This window comes from Orcinus orca, chromosome 16 (genome assembly GCF_937001465.1).
Source record: "Orcinus orca chromosome 16, mOrcOrc1.1, whole genome shotgun sequence".
Classification (NCBI taxonomy): Eukaryota; Metazoa; Chordata; class Mammalia; order Artiodactyla; family Delphinidae; genus Orcinus; species Orcinus orca.
Genome location: NC_064574.1, coordinates 85,001,537 through 85,022,552, shown reverse-complemented (window position 1 = coordinate 85,022,552; position 21,016 = coordinate 85,001,537). Strand labels below are relative to the sequence as shown.

The following is a 21,016-nucleotide window of genomic DNA, read 5'->3' as shown; positions in this document are numbered from 1 at the left end:
AAATCCAAGGGAGGTTCCATTATTGGAGAACTCAGATAGAAATGACAGCTCAGGACTTCCCTGGTGGCGCAGTGGTTAAGAATCCACCTGCCAATGCAGGGGTCACGGGTTCGAGCCCTGGTCCGGGATGATCCCACATGCTACAGAGCAGCTAAGCCCGTGAGCCACAACTACTGAGGCTGCATGCTACAGCTACTGAAGCCTGTGCCTAGAAGTCCATGCTCCGCAACAAGAGAAGCCACCGCAATGAGAAGCTGGCACACCACAACGAAGAGTAGCCCCCGCTCGCCGCAACTAGAGGAAGCCTGCACACAGCAACAAAGACCCAACACAGCCAATAAATAAATAAATAATAAATAAATAAATAAATATTTTAAAAAATACATACAGTAAACTGATTTTTTCAAAAGCCACTAAAAAGAAAGAAAGAAAAGTTCCTTTTCTGATTTAAAGCTTAATTCACAAAGAGAAAACAAGACAACATTTCAAGCTCAAGTTTAGTCTTTATTGTACTGATTTATGATTTAAAGTTGCAGTCTGGCTGAATGGATACGAAAACAAGACCCATATATATGCTGTGTACAAGAGACCCACTTCAGACGTAGAGACCCATACAGACTGAAAGTGAGGGGATGGAAAAAGATATTCCATGCAAATTGAAATCAAAAGAAAGCTGGAACAGCAATTCTCATATGAGTGCAAAATAGACTTTAAAGACTATTACAAGAGACAAAGAAGGACACTGCATAATGATCAAGGGATCAATCCAAGAAGAAGATATAACAATTGTAAATATTTATGTACCGGGCTTCCTGGTGGCGCAGTGGTTGAGAGTCCGCCTGCTGATGCAGGGGACACGGGTTCGTGCCCCAGTCCAGGAAGATCCCACATGCCGCAGAGCGGCTGGGCCCGTGAGCCATGGCCGCTGCGCCTGCGCGTCCGGAGCCTGTGCTCTGCAATGGGAGAGGCCACAGCAGTGAGAGGCCCACGTACCCCAAAAAAATAAAAAATAAAAAAAATATTTATGTACCAACATAGGAGCACCTCAATACATAAGGCAAATGCTAACAGCCATAAAAGGGGAAATCAACAGTAACACAATAATAGTAGGGGACTTTAACACCCTACTTTCACCAATGGACAGATCAACCAAAATGAAAATAAATAAGGAAACACAAGCTTTAAATGACACATTAAACAAGATGGACTTAATTGATATTTATAGGACATTCCATCCAAAAACAACAGAATACACTTTCTTCCCAAGAGCTCATGGAACATTCTCCAGGATACGTCATATCTTGGGTCACAAATCAAGCCTTGGTAAATTTAAGAAAACTGAAATTGTATCAAGTATCTTTTCCAACCATGATGCTATGAGACTAGATATCAATTACAGGGAAAAAACTGTACAAAATACAAACACATGGAGGCTAAACAGTACGCTACTAAATAACCAAGAGATCACTGAAGAAATCAAAGAGGAAATCAAAAAATACCTAGAAACAAATGACAATGAAAACACGGTGGCCCAAAACCTATGGGATGCAGCAGAAGCAGTTCTAAGAGGGAAGTTTATAGCAATACAATCCTACCTCAAGAAACAAGAAAAATCTCAAATAAACAACCTAACCTTACATCTAAAGCCATTAGAGAAAGAATAACAAAAACAAAACCCAAAGTTAGCAGAAGGAAAGAAATCATAAAGATCAGATCAGAAATAAATGAAAAAGAAGTGAAGGAAACTATAGCAAAGATCAATAAAACTAAAAGCTGGTTCTTTGAGAAGGTAAACAAAATTGATAAACCTTTAGCCAGTTCATCAAGAAAAACAGGGAGAAGACTCAAATCAACAGAATTAGAAGTGAAAAAGGAGAAATAACAACTGACACTGCAGAAATACAAAGGAGAGATTACTACAAGCAACTATATCCCAATAAAATGGACAACCTGAAAAAAATGGACAAATTCTTAGAAAAGCACAACCGTCCGAGACTGAACCAGGAAGAAATAGAAAATATAAACAGACCAATCACAAGTGCTGAAATTGAAACTGTGATTAAAAATCTTCCAACAAACAAAAGCCCAGGACCAGATGGATTCACAGGCAAATTCTATCAAACATTTAGAGAAGAACTAACACCTATCCTTCTCAAACTCTTCCCAAATATAGCAGAGGGAGGAACCCTCCCAAACTCATTCTACGAGGCCACCATCACCCTGATACCAAGACCAGACAAGGATGTCACAAAGAAAGAAAACTACAGGCCAATATCACTGCTGAACTTAGATGCAAAAATCCTCAACAAAATACTAGCAAACAGAATCCAACAGCACATTAAAAGGATCAAACACCATGATCAAGTGGGGTTTATCCCAGGAATGCAAGGATTCTTCAATATATGCAAATCAATCAATGTGATAAACCATATTAACAAACTGAAGGATAAAAACCATGTGATCATCTCAATAGATGCAGAAAAAGCTTTCGACAAAATTCAACACCCATTTATGACAAAAACCCTGCGGAAAGTAGGCATAGAGGGAACTTACTTCAACATAATAAAGGCCATATATGACAAACCCACAGCCAACATCGTTCTCAATTGTGAAAAACTGAAACCATTTCCACTAAGATCAGGAAAAAGACAAGGTTGCCCACTCTCACCACTATCATTCAACATAGTTTTGAAAGTTTTAGCGACAGCAATCAGAGAAGAAAAAGAAATAAAAGGAATACAAATCGGAAAAGAAGAGGTAAAACTGTCACTGTTTGCAGATGACACGATACTATACATAGAGAATCCTAAAGATGCCACCAGAAAACTACTAGGTCTAATCAATGAATTTGGTAAAGTAGCAGGATACAAAATTAATGCACAGAAATCTCTGGCATTCCTACGCACTAATGATGAAAAATCTGAAAGAGAAATTTAGGAAACACTCCCATTTACCATTGCAACTAAAAGAATAAAATACCTAGCAATAAACCTACCTAAGGAGACAAAAGACCTGTATGCAGAAAACTTTATGACACTGATGAAAGAAATTAAAGATGATACAAACAGGTGGAGAGATATATCAGTGTCTTGGATTGAAAGAATCAACACTGTGAAAATAACTATACTACCCAAATCAATCTACAGATTCAATGCAATCCCTATCAAACTACCAATGGCATTTTACTCAGAACTAGAACAAACAATTTCACAATTTGTGTGGAAACACAAAAGACCCCGAATAGCCAAAGCAATCTTGAGAAAGAAGAACAGAGCTGCAGGAATCAAGCTCCCTGACTTCACACTATACTACAAAGCTACAGTAATCAAGACAGTATGGTAGTGGCACAAAAACAGAAAGATAGATCAATGGAACAGGATAGAAAGCCCAGAGATAAACCCACGCACATATGGTCACCTTATCTTTGATAAAGGAGGCAGGAATATACAATTGGGAAAAGACACCCTCTTCAATAAGTGGTGCTGGGAAAACTGGACAGCTACATGTAAAAGAATGAAATTAGAACACTCCCTAACACCATACACAAAAATAAACTCTAAATGGATTAAAGACCTAAATGTAAGGCCAGACACTATAAAACTCTTAGAGGAAAACATAGGCAGAAGACTCTGTGACATAAATCACAGGAAGATCCTTTTTGACCCACCTCCTAGAGGAATGGAAATAAAAACAAAAATAAACAAATGGGACCTAATGAAAGTTAAAATCTTTCGCACAGCAAAGGAAACCATAAACAAGACGAAAGGACAACCCTCTGAATGGGAGAAAATATTTGCAAACGAAGCAAGTGACAAAGGATTAATCTCCAAAATATACAAGCAGCTCATGCAGCTCAATATCGAAAAAACAAACAACCCAATCCAAAAATGGGCAGAAGCCCTAAATTGACCTTTCTCCAAAGAAGATATACAGATTGTCAACAAACACATGAAAGGATGCTCAGCATCACTAATCATTAGAGAAATGCAAATCAAAACTACAGCAAGGTATCACCACACACCAGTCAGAATGGCCATCATCAAAAAATCTACAGACGATAAATGCTGGAGAGAGTGTGGAGAAAAGGGAACCCTCTTGCCCTGTTGGTGGGAATGTGAATTGGTACAGCCACTATGGAGGACAGTATGGAGGTTCCTTAAAACACTAAAAATAGAACTACCATATGACCCAGGAATCCCACTACTGGGCATATACCCAGAGAAAACCATAATTCAAAAAGAGTCATGTACCACAGTGTTCATTGCAACATTATTTACAGTAGCCAGGACATGGAAGCAACCTAAGTGTCCATCGACAGATGAATGGATAAAGAAGATGTGGCACATATATACCATGGAATATTACTCAGCCATAAAAAGAAACGAAATTTAGTTGTTTGTAGTGAGGTGGATGGACCTAGAGTCTGTCATACAGGGTGAAGTAAGTCAGAAAGAGAGAAACAAATACCGTATGCTAACACATATATATGGAATCTAAAAAAAGAAAAATGGTTCTGAAGAACCTAGGGGCAGGACAGGAATAAAGATGCAGACGTAGAGAATGGACTTGAGGACACGGGGAGGGGGAAGGGTAAGCTGGGACGAAGCCAGAGAGTGGCATGGACATATATACACTACCAAATGTAAAATAGATAGCTAGTGGGAAGCAGCTGCATAGCACAGGGAGATCAGCTCAGTGCTTTGTGACCACCTAGAGGGGTGGGATAGGGAGGGTGGGAGGGAGACGCAAGAGGGAGGGGATATGGGTATATATGTATACATATAGCTGATTCACTGTTATACAGCAGCAACTAACACAACACTGCAAACCAATTATACTCCAATAAAGATGTTAAATAAATAAAGTCACAGTCTATGTTAGAAATATTGGTTTGTTTATAAATGGTGTGGTGGGTTAGAGAGAGCTGTGTTTCTTAGGTAGCTGCAAGCACATAACAGCTTAATAAATTTCAAAGTGAAATGAGTACATTTTTTAAATTAAAAATATCAAGGATAATTATGGCTTTTTGTGCTGACCTATGTGGGTTAGCAATAATTGATGTCTAAGAGAGACCAGAAGCTGTTAGTGGGTGAAGTGGGTGATACCCGGCCTCCCCTTTCCCAGCACTCCTTGTAGGAGAAGAAGCCATTCTCAATGGCCACAGAACAGGGTCCTGCTCCCGGAGCGTGAGATGTAAAGGTTAAATATGGGCTGGGCAGCTCACGACTGCAAGGTTGCTGACCCGTCGGTGGTAGAAACCACGCAGTTGGATTTTGACGCTTCGTCACCAGTAAATCCCAGTGAAGACCCTTTGTGTTAGTAACTTCTTTCCAGAATTTATTTGCTTTGTGTTTCCATTTTATAGCCTTGCTGATGCATTGTTTTCTATTTCCATGGGGTTCCAGTTAGTGTTTTTACCACATTTCCCTTCCAGTGCTTTCCCCAAATCTCCATTATCCAACAGAAGACAGAACAACAATATAACCTCGCAAGCTCAGTAATGAGGCTGCTCCGTTGTCCAAGAATACATATGGGCATTTTGGCTGGTAACTCCAGATGGCTGGTGTCGGAAACTTCCACAGTAAATTATGTTTCCCAGGCCTTTTCCTAGTCTATGGCTTGCTGCCTTCCCACTAACAGCCTCTAGCTGTAAAAACAAACTGTTGACCAAGTTTTCTCGATTAAATAGTCTACTGTATAAAATCGGCGCTCCCCACTCGATTTAAGTGAGAGTCATTAGTTGTTTAATCCCTACCAGAGGGATTAAATCAAATTACGTTTGGAAAATAAAACACATTGTGAATGCTGAAGGGTTTTCCGGGGGCAGGGAGTAGTTAGCATTTGTGTTCGGGGCGTGTTTGATGTTCTCCATTTTCAAAACATTGCACACAAGGACCAGGCAACATAAGAACGAGGAGGCTGACCTGCAATTCTAACTTGCGTTTTCTTTTCTTTTCTTTTTTTTGTTCTTTTGTATCCAAGTGAACTGCCTCATTCACCCCAGAACCTCCTGGCCAGCCTGAATTCTTCCCACAGCCATACCGTGATGCTCTCCTGGGTCCGACCCTTTGATGGAAACAGCCCTGTTCTCTACTACGTTGTGGAGCTGTCTGAAAACAGTAAGTCACGAAGCAACACTGTCGCCATGGACAATAATCAGATTTCTCCCTGTGCTCTTAACGTCCTTAACCTTTACTTCTGGCCCAGTCCCAGAACAGCTAGTGAAACGTTATGATGCTTTACGGAGTTTCCAATGAAAACCACAGCTCGGGCTTCGGGAAAATTAAAGGGCGGCGTGGGAGCCTAGGCGGGCAGCGGGCGGAGTGGCTGGAGGGCCTCCAGGGGGAGCCTGGGTTTGGGCCGAGGCCCCAGATGGCTGTGCCCGTGGGGCCGCCCTGAGCAAGGCTACCCAGTTCAGCATGGGACGAACTTGGAAACGCATGAACAGTGCCTCCACCTGGGGCTGGTCTGAGGGTCAGCAACAATGAGAGTTAACCTGTGTTGGTGGTTTGGGCGCAGACGTCATGCTAAGGGCTCAGTGGGCCGTCTCCTTCCTCACCTTCCTCGGCCTCTCAGCAGCGGTCACCACCATCCTTCACCAGACAGTCTCCTCCTTCATTGGACTCCCCTCCAGCCCCACTGGCCACCTCCCCTCCTCTCTACTGCTGGCCTCTCCTCTCCGCTCTCCCAGAACCTCTTCCTAGGACATCTCGTGCATCCCTGTGATTTCCAGTGGCGTCTTTTCCTCATCTTTGGCCTCCAGGACCACAGAGGGAACCCACATAAGCAGTTGGCATCTCTGACCTGGTTGTCTCACAGATGCCTTCAACTTAGGTTCTTCAAACTCTGTCTTTGGACATTTTAACCCTAGCTGTTCCCGCCGCATCACTGCAGCCATTGTAATCTCAGTGTGTGCCCCCTTGGTGACTCCTGTATCACTCAAGCCAGAAGCCCAGGAATAGTCCTGGGTTTCTTTTTCCCCCTCCCGACCCCACTCCCACCCCAATGCATCAGCAGCCCTGCCCGTCTGTGTTCTAGGACGTAGCAGGAACCTGCGCTCCTCTCTCTGTCTCTCCAGGGCACAGTTCCCTCTCACCAGGACAAGTGCCACAGCGTCTTCCAAACCGTTCTCACACAGGCCGAAACATCGACCTTCCTAAAATATAACTGGACTATATCCTCCCTCCCCCGTACGAATTCAGCAGGGCCTGGAGCAGAACCCACCCCGCCTCGGCCCCCGGGCAGCCTCCCAGGCCACTGCTTTTTGCTCTGTGCCACCCACCGTGTTTCACGAGGTCTCCCTAAGGGCCAGGCTCCCCCTGTCCCGGCCCCTTGCCTGGAGGCTCCACACACGAGCTCCGTTGAACCGCTTCCTGCCGAAGCTGGCTTCCTGCCTTTGTCATCCCACTGTTACTCCAGGCTCCTTCCTGGGGCCTCCCCCAGGACCATAGGTCACTGGGCTCTTGTGATGGTCAGCTTCCCTGGGCTGGCAGCCGGTCTCATCGTGACGTTATTATAAGTGGGTCTCTGTTTCAGGACAGCTGGGAGTGGTGGTGCCCCCCAGCCAAAGCGGGCTGTCCTGCTGAGACCCCACAGGCACTGGGCTCCGCCCACTCCCTCAGGCAGGACAGCCTACGGTTCTGCCACAGCTCTTCCCAAGCTCGCTCGCCCTGTACACTCTCCCACTGGCTGTTGACTGAACTCACGGGTTTCCCCTAATTACCTTTGGTTCTTCCACCTCCTCTCACGCGATGGATCCCCTTCTGATCATTGCATGCTCAGACCGCAGCAGGCCCTGTCAGTCAGTGACGTGCGAGTGCAAAGCCCTGGCCCAGGGTCGCAGGTGGTAATAGGCGAGGAGGGGACTCCGCCCAGCCGTCAGCCTCTGGAGCCTGTGCTCTTCCTGGTGGCCAGGCCACTGCAGAGAAGCCTTAGGGGGCAGACCCCTCCCTCTCGTGCTTTAGCGGCGACTGTGGTGAAAGTGGACCCAGGATAGCACTTGGGTGTCGGTCTCTGCGGGGATTAAGGGAAGCCGCTCTGTGGACCTGCCTTTATTTGAATTGGGCTCCCCCAACCCCTTCAGTATGCTGCTTCCATGTCCTGCCTTTCTAAAGGTTCACCCTTGACTACAATGGCTCCGGTTCCAAGCACATCCTAGACTGAGGTGCCGGGGCCCAGGCCCTCGCTCCCTCTCCGCGGTCCTCTGCGTTGCCTGATCTGGTCTCTTTCCTCAAGGAGAGCGTAGGGTGTGAATGGAAATCAGCCAACACCCATCTTAGTTTTAGTTCAACAGCTCTGATCAAAGAGGGGAGGGGTTGGCAGTATTTATTGGCGTACCTTTCTGGGCGGTTAAGGTTTTCCCGAGGATGTCAGGGCCGCGTGGCCTGTAAGCAAAACGGGACCCGACAGGGATCTGCGCGGAGAGACGTGTCGGAAGCAGGCTCCCCATCAGGGCCCTGGCAGAGGCGACCCCGCTGGGTGTCACCTCCTTGAGATCAGGACTGTGTTTTGCTCGTCTGTCTTTGTGCCCTTCAGAGGCGCTCACCAGATGAACTGGGTCAGTCCCTGGCAGAGTCCCCAGTGGTGGACTCAAGTTATAGTCGCAGACCGTCTGCCAAAAGGGAAGTGCTCTATGGCAGCCCGGTTACGTAAAATAAGGCATTGTTTCAAAATGCCGCACCAACTATTTTCTTAACAACTTGCATGATCGGCCGGTTCTCTGTCAGACATCCTGCCTAAATAAGAAGCAGGTCTTACGTGCAGTCATTTATTCCATCCATCCATCCATCCATCCGTCCGTCCATTCAGCACCAAGTCCTGATTGGGCATCTGCTCTGCACCAGGCACTCTGCTGGGTGCTGGGCCGCAGAGCTGAAATGGTCAGTCTCAACCCACCGACAGCAGAGACCTGGTCAGACACGTCAACACATCCTGCCACGTACGGCGCTCCCGCTGAGGTACGTCCCGAGTTCAGTAGGGGGACGGCGTGTGGAGGCCCCAGCTGGGAGGGGACAGCGCCCTCAGAGGGGCAGGCATGCCAGGAGACCGGGGCCAGCAGACGACAAGGGGCAGCGTCAGCAAAGGTCCCAGAGCGTGTCTCGAGGCGTTTAAAACCAGCCGGCTTTCAAGGGGACGCCAATGCGGGGAACCAGGCCAGGATGCTGAGAAGGTGACCGAGGGCGTCGTTAGTCCCTCATCAGCCTCTGGCTGTCCTACTGGACCCCCCTGGAGCTGGCTGATACCCAGATGCTTTTGCTTCAGAGGAAGAGTAGTGTAGAAGAATCCGGAGTCCTCTTCACTATTGTTATGATCGCACCCAGTATGATTATTACACAGAGAATCTAAAGTGGGTAGCATGGGTGTCTCCGGGTCGATACTGATTTCAATTGTATAAAACACGTCTGCGGCCTTGTCTGAATCACTTTGCGCTGCTCTCGGTGGATTAGCCGCACTGATGAAGCAGCTGAACATGCTGGCTGATTATGGTCAGAAAAAACAGCTTCGCTGCAAGGACACTAACATGGAGATGGTATTTGGCCTGCACTCAGTGGTGTGCAAGTGGACAGTTGTAAACAGCTCCGCCCAACAGCCCACTCGTCCGGCGGCTCAGGGTACCCGCTGCCGCCAGCGCCTCCTGGCAGGCTGAGTAGGACGCCGTTCTCCTGGAAACCCTGGATCCTGCAGGGACCAAACTGGAGGGCTTTAGTGGCGGAGGCAGGCGCTTTGTAACACCTGCCCCACAACATGCCAGCCGTTAAGAAAGGGCTTCTTTAGAGCTTTTATGGAGCAGAACTCCGGAGCTGTGCCGAGTGTCTGTGCCCTGGACTGCAGCTGAAGCCCTTTATGGACAGTACGGGCCCCTGCAGGCGTCCTGCAGCTCCTGTCTGTGGAGCCGGTAGTTCTCTGGGCCCAGGCGTCTCTGTGGGAGGCCAGGGGCTGGAGAGCGCAGCACTGTCCCAAGGCCTGGCCGGAGGTACAAGCCTGCTGGGCTGAGAGCAGGGGTCAGTGCCCCAAGGGACTGCCTTGGGGCACCCCTGTGTTAAGAGAGAGCAGGGATTCTTGATGTCTCCATAGCAGGGACCCTGTAAACAGGCTGAAAACTCTGTTGCATAGCAAAAGGATTTGGCCCATTCTCTAAAATATTTGTTGAGTTTAATTAAGAATAATCTTTCTTTAAGATTACTATGATCACAAGGGGGAGATTGCCAGAAAAAACTTGCGATGGACTCTGAAGTGGACCCAAAAGCAGGTCACTGGGTGTCTCATCGAGCAGCCTTCAGGGTTCCCTGATGCTTTGGGGGCCTGCACTTTTCACCGTTTTTGAGCTGTTTTTACAACTCTAGATGATAGAAAACTTGTAGTGCTGCAAATCATTCTTGTCCATAGAAATGCAAATGAATCGTGTCCTGGTTATAAGCGGTTACTGCAGTACTTAGTTACTGCTCTGTAGCTATTGGTCAGTTTTGCATCTATTTGTAAATTCATTTTAGCATTCCTCACTGTCGGTATGTGTGTGTGTGTGGTTCACATTCTCTTTGGATACATTGTAACATCTTACTGGTTCCCTCATTAATTAATGACAGCTAAAATCTTTGACACATGCTCATTTTATATTTGGATGAGAACCGTGATTTTCCCTTTTTAAAAATGTATCCTTTAACACGAGTGCATTGGCATCCTATAGTGTTAGGAACGCACAGACTCATCTAAGGCAGCACGTGCCACAAGCTTCCGTGATACCTGACGTTCGGGGAAGGCCATCTCTGTATCTCAGACTAATTCCCAAAACGAGCCCTTCCCTGTTTTCGTGAGTTTAACTAAGGCATTTTACTGCTAAAATAGAATAAGCTTGGTCTTTGACCACTTAGAAAAAGCAAGTCTTTTCCGCATTAATTTATTTAAATCTTAGCACGTGACTCCTGTTAAGTCATTGCAGGTAACAAGCATACTTACATGAAAATTTCAGAATATTTCGTCTTGTTTAGTTCTCCTGTTAGTTTTTAACAGATATGAGTGTTCATAGCTTTATACCTTACAATATTTAAATTTGATTAAAATGTTAAAAATACCTTTGTAATTTGTTATTAAAGTTACATATGCTCATTAATAAAAAATTTAGAAATTACTTACAGCACAAAGAATACAAATAATCCCTACGATCCCACATGTGTGGAGAGCAACCCGCCCGCCGTGTGCTCGGTCCCTCTGCGGCCGCGTCCTCCAGGACTCGGCTCCATCACTGAATCCCTCGGCCCTCCGTCTTCAAGCTCCCCCTGTCTCCTGGCTCCTTCTGCCTCCGAGGAGAATCATCTCCACCCCCTCATGCCATCTGCTCCCCTCTGCCCAAGCCGTGGCATCATTTCCACAGCACAGACCCAGCGAGCACTTTTCGGTCCCCTCCTCCCCGACGTCTCTGCATCCCATGCTCTCTTTACCCCTCCACTTACAGCTCTGCTCCCTGGGCTTGACTTCCATCTCCCTCCTCATTCTCACGTCTCAGTCTTTTGTCTCTTGGACCATTTTCTCTGACTCACCTGACTTCATTTCCAGTCCTGCCCTTACAGTGTTGGTGTCCCTTGGTTTTCCTTGCTCAGGACGCTGGTCTTCTCTCCCCACGTTTCCCCCAGTGATCCCTTCCCCGAGGGTCACCTCCCACCACGGGCTGCAGCTCCCCGTCATGTGCTTCCAGCCCAGACCTCAGATTCATGCAGACGTCCCCACCTAGACGTCCCCAGGTTCACCAAACGCAAACTGTCAAAGGAGACCTCATCACCCTCCAGGTTAGAAACAGAGACGTCATTCCTGTCCCCTCACCACTCCCCGCCCCCCTCAAAGGCGTCAGTACGTCCCTTTGGGTTGGTTTTACCTCGTAAGCGTCTTGTCTCATCCACTGCCCCTCCGCATTTCAGCAGCCCTGTCCCTGACTGGCTCTGGCCCACCATACAACCCCACCCATCTGGCCTCCCCTCTCCACCCAGGAGTCCCCACATTCTCTGTGTGTCTGCAGAGTGCACACCCCGCTTGAAGCGCTGCAGAGGCCCCCAGAGCAGGCGTCGCATCCGGGCTGGGCAGGGAGCCTCGGGTTCCCCCAAGTGTGCTTGTGCTTCTAGCAGCCCGGAGACTTAGTCCCAGGCCACCTTCTAACCAGATTGCCAGCCCTAATTCCTTCTTGTATAGAAACCCTTATTGCTTAGAGAGTAGATTCCAGGCTTATTAGCACATAAATAGCGCCACTGATCACCTGACCCCCGCCTGCCTCTCCAGATTTATCTCCAGCCACTCACTGCTGTGCTTTTCCTGCTTCAGCGTCAGGGCTCTGCTCGAAGCTCCCTGAGCGCGCCCAGTGGCGCCGCTGCGCCTTTGCTCAGCTCCCCAGTCCTGCCCTTCCGTCTTCCGCCGGCTCCTTCGTAGCACCTCCTCTGGGAACTGTCCTCTCCGGGAAGTGCTGTCCCCAGACTCCTGCCCCCACGTGCAGGGCAGCCGTGCTGATTTGCCAGGCAGGCAAAGTAGGCCCTTAGAGCATCAGCACAGGCAGGGTACCAAAACGAAGCAAAATGTCTGGAAGGAAACTCTTTAATAATTTTTTCTACTCCGAGTTTGGGAAGATATTTCCCCGTGTTTTCTCTGAGAAGATCTATGGCTCTGAGCCTTGGGCTCAGGGCTTGTAGTTACTTTACTTTCATTCTTTGATTTCTGGTCGCGCTGAACACATTTTTCCAAGTTGGCTGCTTTTCGTGCTTCCCCTGCTACGATCTGTCAGTTTCCTTTCCCCTATTTGTCTATCAAGGCCTTAGGGTTTTTCCTGTCATTTGTGACAAGAATGTTTTCAATTTGTTTTTTTACCCTTAATTTTTGTGTCTTACTTTTTGACATATTATGTAGTAAATCTATTGATGTTTTCCTTTATGACTTCTTTCATCACTTTTATGTTTGGATATTTCAACACTATCAAGTATAACATATATATATATATATATATATATATATATATATATATATTTTTTTTTTTTTTTTTTTTTTTTTTTTTTTGCGGTACACGGGCCTCTCACTGTTGTGGCCTCTCCCGTTGTGGAGCACAGGCTCCGGACGCGCAGGCTCAGCGGCCATGGCTCACGGGCCCAGCCACTCCGCGGCATGTGGGATCTTCCCGGACCGGGGCACGAACCCGTGTCCCCTGCATCGGCAGGCGGACTCTCAACCACTGCGCCACCAGGGAAGCCCCATAACATATATTTTTATAAGTTTTCATCTTGTTTGTAAAGCTTTAAGGTTTAATACGTTTAACTCTTTAATTCATCTGGAATTTAGATGTAAGTAATCTGACATGTGACCTTTTATTTCTTCCAAATGACCCCACTTTTTTCAGCATGACTTATCAAATAATCCATTTATTTATGAAGTGCCTTTCTCGTATATTAAGGGGACCTGTTTATGTCAAAGTCTGTGGCGTTTGTCTGGACCCATTGATTCATCACCTGATTATCTGCCAGTTCTATAATATTTTGATGGCTTTAGTCCCCAAATACGTTTTAATAACTGATAAGGCATTCCCCTCATCTTTTCAGAATTTTTGTCAGTTCTGGTCACCTGTTTCGTCTTCCAGAAAAAAATTGGAATTATTTTGTCAAATTTTGAAAATCATCACATTGACTTTTTAATCATGTTAAACCTATGATAAGTTTTATGAGAACTGACTTCTTGGTGATTCTGTCTTCCCATCCAGAAAAATAATATGCTCCTCCGTTTCTTCAGCTATTTTTTTATATTGCTTAGTGAAGTTTGCAGGTTTATACCCATAGGTTCTATACTTTATTTGTTACAGTTGCCCTAAGATTTTGTCTTATTGCTACTATAAATAGGATTTTCTTCCCATTTCATCTTCTAAAGAGTTATTCATTGTTGAAACAAAGGAAAGCTATTGATGTTTAGGTATTTGTTTATTATTATTATAAATAGTTTTCAGTTGATCCTTTTAGTTTTCAAGGTAGACAATCATATCTTCTCCAAATAGTAAAACTGTTTTGTTTGCTTTTTTTTTTAATAATTTATGTTAATCCTCTTATTTATGTACTTTTTTTGGCTGCGTTGGGTCTTCGTTGCTGTGCGTGGGCTTTCTCTAGTTGCAGCAAGCGGGGGCTACTTTTCGTTGCAGTCTGAGGGCTTCTCATTGCGGTGGCTTCTCTTGTTGCGGAGCACGGGCTCTAGCCGCGCGGGCTTCAGTACCTGTGGCACGTGGGCTCAGTAGTTGTGGCTCACGGGCTCTAGAGCACAGGCTCAGTAGTTGTGGCGCACGGGCTTTGTTGCTTCACGGCATGTGGGATCTTCCCAGACCAGGGCTCGAACCCGTGTCCCCTACATTGGCAGGCAGATTCTTAACCACTGCCCCACCAGGGAAGCCCTCCTTTTGCTTTTATATCTTACTGGGTCGGTCAGAATAATTTTAAAAAGTAAAGGTGATTGGCATAGTCGTTGTTTATCTGATCTCAGTGGGACGTCTACGAGGATTTTACTGTTGTGTATAATGTTGATATTCTTGGTGTTTATTGAGTTTTGACAAATATATCTACAGCACGTAGCTCATACCTTAAACAAGATACAACACATTTTCAACATTTCAGAAAGTTCCCTGTGTCCCTTTCCAGTCTTCCTCCTTCAAAGGCAAGCACTCTTCCAACTTCCATCTGAAACTCATATAAATGAACACGACACTGACTTGAAACAGCCGTTTCTCATCCTGTAATACGTTCCACCCATTCCTGGTTCTTAGGGTTTTAAAAATATATGTAGGGATGTTTCTTCTTTCTAAGCAAGTTTGTTTTGTTTTGTTTTTTTAATTCCATTTAGCAATACCCTACAATTTATGCAGGAGAATTCACTATATGAATACCCTGTAGGCTCGCAGCTCTGCCGTGAACTCCCAAGGTCCTGCCTCTGGACAGGTTTCCGAGCTGACTCTGAGGGACTTGGTCATCATTATGAGGTTCCTGAGCCTCAGACTTGAAATCAGTGTATTTTTCCTTAACTTGGAAAGAAACACTGTCTTCCATAAGTTAGTACCTTTCTTCGTCTTTTCCAAAGGTGTGCGAGAACTGTCAGGTTGGAAGGACGTTTCTACGTCCCATGCACCTTCGCCGCCTCTGACGCGCGGAGAAGTCCACACAGCAGGCAGCTGCTGTCAGGAGGCTGCTGGTTCTGCCGGGCGGCTTAGCGGCTTCCTTCTGAAACCCCGCATCCAGAGTGTTGCTTTGTTCCCTTAGTCAACAGGGAACCCAAAGCTAGACCGAGTGCTTAGCTGAGCTCCCTAAGTCCCCCGGGTGTGAGAACATCTCTCTGGCTTCGTCTGCTTAGTGATTTTGGATTTGTTGATCTTTAATTTTCATTTCATCATCCAGTTTCATGCATATTTCACTTTAGCAGGTCTTTAACAGCAGGAGATCTCTCCTTCTGTCTCTCCACACACACACATTCACACTCACGCAGGATAGAATGATGCCAGACTGAGGGGCGAGCCGCAGAGGGCCGTGCAGCGCCGCTGAGCAGCACGGCGTGGACGCAGAGCCTGGCAGCTTGCCCCGCAGAGCTGGGCCGGCGGTGCTGTGCGGGCAGCTCTCGTCCCGGCGGCAGAGGGCAGGGGCCCAGGGCCCAGCGCGGGAAGGGCCCTTACTCTGAACTGGTGAGTGAATTTCCGGGAAGAGGGGGCCGAGGATGGCCAGGAAGCCGGGCGCGGGAACGGGAAGCGCCCCGCGAGGTCGTGGTCCGGGCGCTTGCTGAGTCTGAGATGGTGTTTGGGGGTTCAGGTAGCGACGGCCCAGGGCAGTTTGTCTTTCCTGGAGCGTGGAACGTTCTGGCGCCGATACCTTTCTCGAGCAGGGCTTCTTGTGTCACCTGCTGGCCCAAGACTGGCTTTTGGAGAAGGTTCTGGGAGGCCCCGACGCCTGCGCCCCCGGGCGTCCTCGGGGAGGTGAGGAGACCCCGTGCGGCTCTGCTGGCTCTCCTGCCGCCTGCCCGCCAGCCCCTCCCCGTGACCATGGGACACCCTCTCGTGCCTCGCTGTTAGCTGCTCCAGAGCTGACGCTGGGCTTTGTGCGGCTTTGCTTGCCGGAGTGGCAAAGAGACTTTGTTCGTGACGCTTCAAATCGTTTTCATCCGTCTCCGACACACGTCTCACACGGGCACTTGCTAAAAGCCTCGGAGTGTGAGGAAGTGGTTTCGGCCTTCGCTCACGTTTCTGTGGGTTTTTTCACGTTGAACTTCACGTTAAAAGCACTTGCTCCCATTTTAAAATCCATCCAGGAGGACAGCACGTGTCACAGTCGTTCCCTGTCGCGTTGCTGTGTTGTAGGCCCAGAGAGGGGCTGAGGAGGGGGGGTTGGGGTCCTGTCCCCTTGGCTCCCTGCCCTTGGGCAAGATGAGGAGGTGGGCAGGGCAGCCGAGGGGCCGCACAGCCCCTGCGGGTCCTTGCCTTCCCAAGCCCGTCCCCCAGACGGACGCGGCTTCCCGTGCGGGGACACCCGGTGCAGAGCAGAGTGGCCCCTGCCGCGTGTCTTCCCCGAGGCCGGCTCAGCTGCTTCCACCGGGTCGCCGGCCAGCCGAGGTCGGACCTGTCCCCAGCCCACCGTGTGGGGCTCCCTGTGACCAAGACTTGTCTCCTGCCCCAGGCTGAGTTGCCCTCCGCTTCTGCATTTGTCCAGTGCCCATGTCCAACCTCTCTGGCCAGTGTCTCCTCTGATGCAAACGGCTTCTCCAGTTCAGGGACCACACTCTTCCCAGGACTGTGTCGCCCCATGAACCCACGCCTGGGGCACATTTGGTGTCTTACCAACAGCTCAGGAGGCCCAGTCCCTTAGATGTGAACAGCCGAAGGTCTCAAAGCCTGTTCTTGGCATCGCTCTGGCCATAGTCCTTAGCAGAGAAGTTCATTTAGTTCCTTAAATGCTCAACTCTTTTGTTCTTAACTCTTAAGGCATAACTTGGTACATTGTAAGTCTAACCCCACAGACTTTTATTGCTCCTCTAAAGACAGATACGGCAGAGAAAGCCTTCCCCAAGTGAAAGATGTACAACTATTTTAGCCTGTGCTCTTTGGGCTTTTGTCTTAGGCAGAAAGTACCTGTCCACTTCTGCTCTTTCTCCTGGTCCAGTGACGATGTCTGACTAGTCTGAGTCTCTCACCCCATCCATCCTTAGGGGAGTGGCCCGGCCCTCCTGTGACCTCAGACTTATCCCCCATGGTTCCATGAGTAGCTCTGGGTCACAACATCCTTTCAAAATTGTGTTTCGATTCGCTCATTTTAGGTATGTTTAATGCCTCGACAGAATCGTGGAAGACCTCATGGCCTTCTCTCAAGATTACGGTCTGTTCTAAAAATGTTATTTCTGCCAGCTCAGGCTTGAAATTCTAAAGTGTCACTACAAATTATATGCCTTTCATTCTTTTAATAATTTTTTATCCAGAATCCTGCAGAAGGATCTCACTTAACCTCGCAGAGCTTGCTATTATCTGGGCTGTGAATAAACAAGAGAGGCTGCTCCGTAGCCCAGGGTGTGCTTGCCCCTGAGTTTTCCCGTCCGCCCGGAGCAGATGAGCGGCTTGGAGTGGGGATCCATTCCACAGCACCCCCACCCCCGAGAGGCCTCACTCTGTGGAGGGTGAGATTATTTGTGTGTCTGGGCTTTGACACCGTGTCTCTGTCGACACGGTGACCATGATCTGAGGGTGCTGTAATATAGACAAGCGAACGTGATTCATCCCGCCAAACTCACGTCAGTAACTCATTCAGCCGAACACTGACGTATAGGTCAGAGTCTCTGAAAAACTTGTAAAGAATTACACAAAGCACTTGAAAAATCATGAGAATGGCTTAGAAAACGACTGTAATGTTGACCTGTACTTGTTTTGTTTCATGTTTTTCTCCTACTCTTTATTTTCCAAAGAAAATTTTTGTTAATGAACTTCTGTTACTTTTTTCGTGAGATACATACATATATTTACCTTTTTGTATTACTCTATGGATGTATAGTTCTACAGGATAGACCCAGGTTTTATACCTTATGTAATTTTGGAGCTTTGGTTAAGAAAAACCATTCAAAGCTGCAAGTACCCCTGCTGGGACCTTGGGCAGGGCCAGCGCAGATGGGGGCCAAACCCAAGTCTCGCTGGAGGGGGCCCAGGGTCCACCGTGAGGGCATTGGGTGACCGCTATTTGCAGCGCGTGGAGGGCCCGGCCCCTTGTTTTCACTCCACCCAAAGGCAGCAGGTCCTCAAACACGAGAGGTTCCCGTGAGCCACGTCTGGGACAGCCCGCCCTCCAGAGCTCCGACCCCAGAAGAATCCCAGTGGCTTAAATCCGGGCTTTCCGCACGCAGCTGGTGAGCCCCGTGCCTGCTGGTGTCCTCATACACCAGCCCTGGCCTCTCCTCGCACAGGACACCCGGGTCTCCAGTGCAGGCCCTGCACCTGCCCCTCTCCTCCTGGCCCTGTCGACCCATTAACTGACTGGCCTTTTCCCCCCTCGGTAAACGTTTTATTTAGAACACTTTTTGGTTTACGGGATAATTGTGGAGATAGAGGGCTCCCTGGACCCCATGCTCAGTTGCCCCTCTTATTAACATCTTGCCTTTGTGGGGGACATTTGTCACAATCAGTGAACTAATATTGGCATATGGTTATTACCTGAAGGCCATGCTTTACTCGGGTTTCCTCAGCGTTTTGCAGATGCCTTTTTCTGTCCCAGGATCCCATCCAGCACCACGTCACACTGAGGGCCCGCGTCTCCTTGGGCTGCTCTTGGCCGGGCAGTTTCTCAGACTTACCCGGGTTTTGATGATGGTGGCAGCTCGAGAAGGCAGGTCAGGCGTCTTGCAGGATGCCACTCCACTGGGGTTTGTCAGAGTGTCCTCTCGTGGTTGGACTGGAGTTGGGGCTCTGGGGGAGGAGCCCACGGAGGCAAAGCACCTGTCCTCACGTCCCGCCCCACCTCGTGGTTAGACTGGAGTTGGGGCTCTGGGGGAGGAGCCCACGGAGGCAAAGCGCCCTGTCCTCACGTCCCCCCCGCCCCAGGCGCCTGTTCTCAGCTGACTGCTGTTCACATGGGTCAGGCTTTGGAAACGTCGGGGGCTGTGACGGAGTTTGTCCTACGGTCGCCTTCTCTGTGGCCCCTGTCCTGAGTGGGCACTGTCGGCCTCAGAAGCCCAGAGCACTTGCATTCAGCGTCTACACAGCCAGCCCGGGGCGGGAAAGGAGAGTGTCTGATCAGCGTGACCGTGCTGGACCCTCGAAGGCGACGGTCCGAGAGAATAGCTCCTCTTCTGAATCATCTCTGTGACCGAGCCCTCGGCTTCCTTGCTTTAATGCTAAGCAGCTACAAGAAGTCAAAAGAACAACATCGGGCTTATCCGGGAGTCTCCACGAGGTGGAAAGATCAGGCCATAGTCCGTGCCTCCGTTTCTCGGGTGTGAATGGGGAAGCTCGTACCTGCCGCAGGTAACTCTGGAGGTTGGATGCGCCCCGGTGGAGGCATCGCCAGTGCCTGGGGCACAGCAGGTGCTTCCCCAGAACAGGGAGGAATCCAGTTCCTACGGTGGGTCACGCACTCTTCTAGGTGCCGAGGATCCAACAGTGAATTAAATGCATTAGAATGGAGTTTATCTCATGGGTAGCCATTATTATTATAATACTTATGATATTTATATTTCAGGAGACACAGTATGTAGACAGTTGTAGCCAAATCAGCAGTGGAATTACAATTAGAAAAATAAATTTGCATCTTAATTTTCCACTTAACTCACGCTGTAACCTGGGGGAAGTTATTTTAATGAAAGAATGTTCATTCTCATCCACGTAAAACAATACAAGGTACAGCGTCAGTGAAGTCATATATTTTCAGCTATCAATGTACAATTTAAGCAGTTACAATGCTCACTGCTGGCAATGTAGTGACAAGAGTCACTTTCTAAAAACTTTTTGTTAGGAAAAGTACTAAATACGCACAAAGGTGCAGAGTATTCTTGTATTTGGTTTCAAAAACCATTAATATTTTACCACAATTGTTTCATCAGTTCCCCACCTTTTTTGCTAAAGTATTTTAAAAGAAATCCCAGAGATTTTGTCATTTCATCCTTAAGTGATTCAGTAAATAGCTCGAAAGAGGACATTGTATACCTATGACAGAATTAATGGAATCTTTAATATCATCTTATACTCAGTCCACATTTAAGCGTCCCTCATCGTTTTTCTAAAAACGTCTTTTCACAGTTGATTTGCTGGAATCAGGATCCAGACAAGGTCCATCTGTTGTGTTGGTGGTTTTGTCTCTTCCGTCTCCTAACCGACTCGCCCTGCTTTGAGCCCCCGCCTGCCTTCCTACCCGCTCTCGCCTGGGGTACAGCCCAGGGCGCTTGCCTGCTGAAGGTCCCAAGTCCGGGGTTTGGCTCTCCGCTTCCTCCTGGTGTCACTTAACTGGTTCCTGCATCTTCTTCATTGCCCAGACACATTCAGCTTTTGGTTTTCTGTGCTTTCTTGGGGGGTGTGTGAGTGTCAGCACTTCCCGGGTGCTTCTGGGTACCCCGTACCTCGCCTCGCAGGGCAACGCTGGAGGCCCGGCTGCTCTGTTCTCAGTGATGTTGGACCATCCAGGAGCCTAGGCAGTGACAGCCCGTAAGGCTTGGGAGGAGTTATTTAAACTTCCTGAGTCTTGATTTCTTCATCTGTTAAGAGGAGAGATAATACCTCCTTCCCAAGAGGACTCCTGTGGTTACAGATGTGAAAGTACTTCCAGACTTCAAACAGCTGCACAAATGTTAGGTATTAATAATAATAATGGTTCTTTTGGCAATTAAGAAAATTTTCTTTGAAAAGTATTCTCCTTCCTCAAGTACCTTTAATTGAGAAAATGGTGATGCTCTTCTTTTTTTTTTTTAAATCGAAAAAAGCTTCCAGTATATTTGGGAAGATGGAAAGGCACCAGCTTTTTAACCAACAGGCAGAGTGGAGGAGTGATTAACGCCTCGTGGTTTC

General features: G+C 47.9%; 1 protein-coding gene across 1 annotated transcript in view; it reads left to right on the top strand.

The window, feature by feature from the left end:
- Window positions 1–21,016, top strand: part of SDK1 (sidekick cell adhesion molecule 1) — an 826,099-nt gene that overhangs the window by 621,889 nt on the left and 183,194 nt on the right. The window contains exon 14 of the mRNA XM_049699672.1: window positions 5,983–6,119. Within this exon, the coding sequence (XP_049555629.1) occupies window positions 5,983–6,119 (137 nt within the window). The remainder of the gene's footprint in view (window positions 1–5,982; window positions 6,120–21,016) is intronic.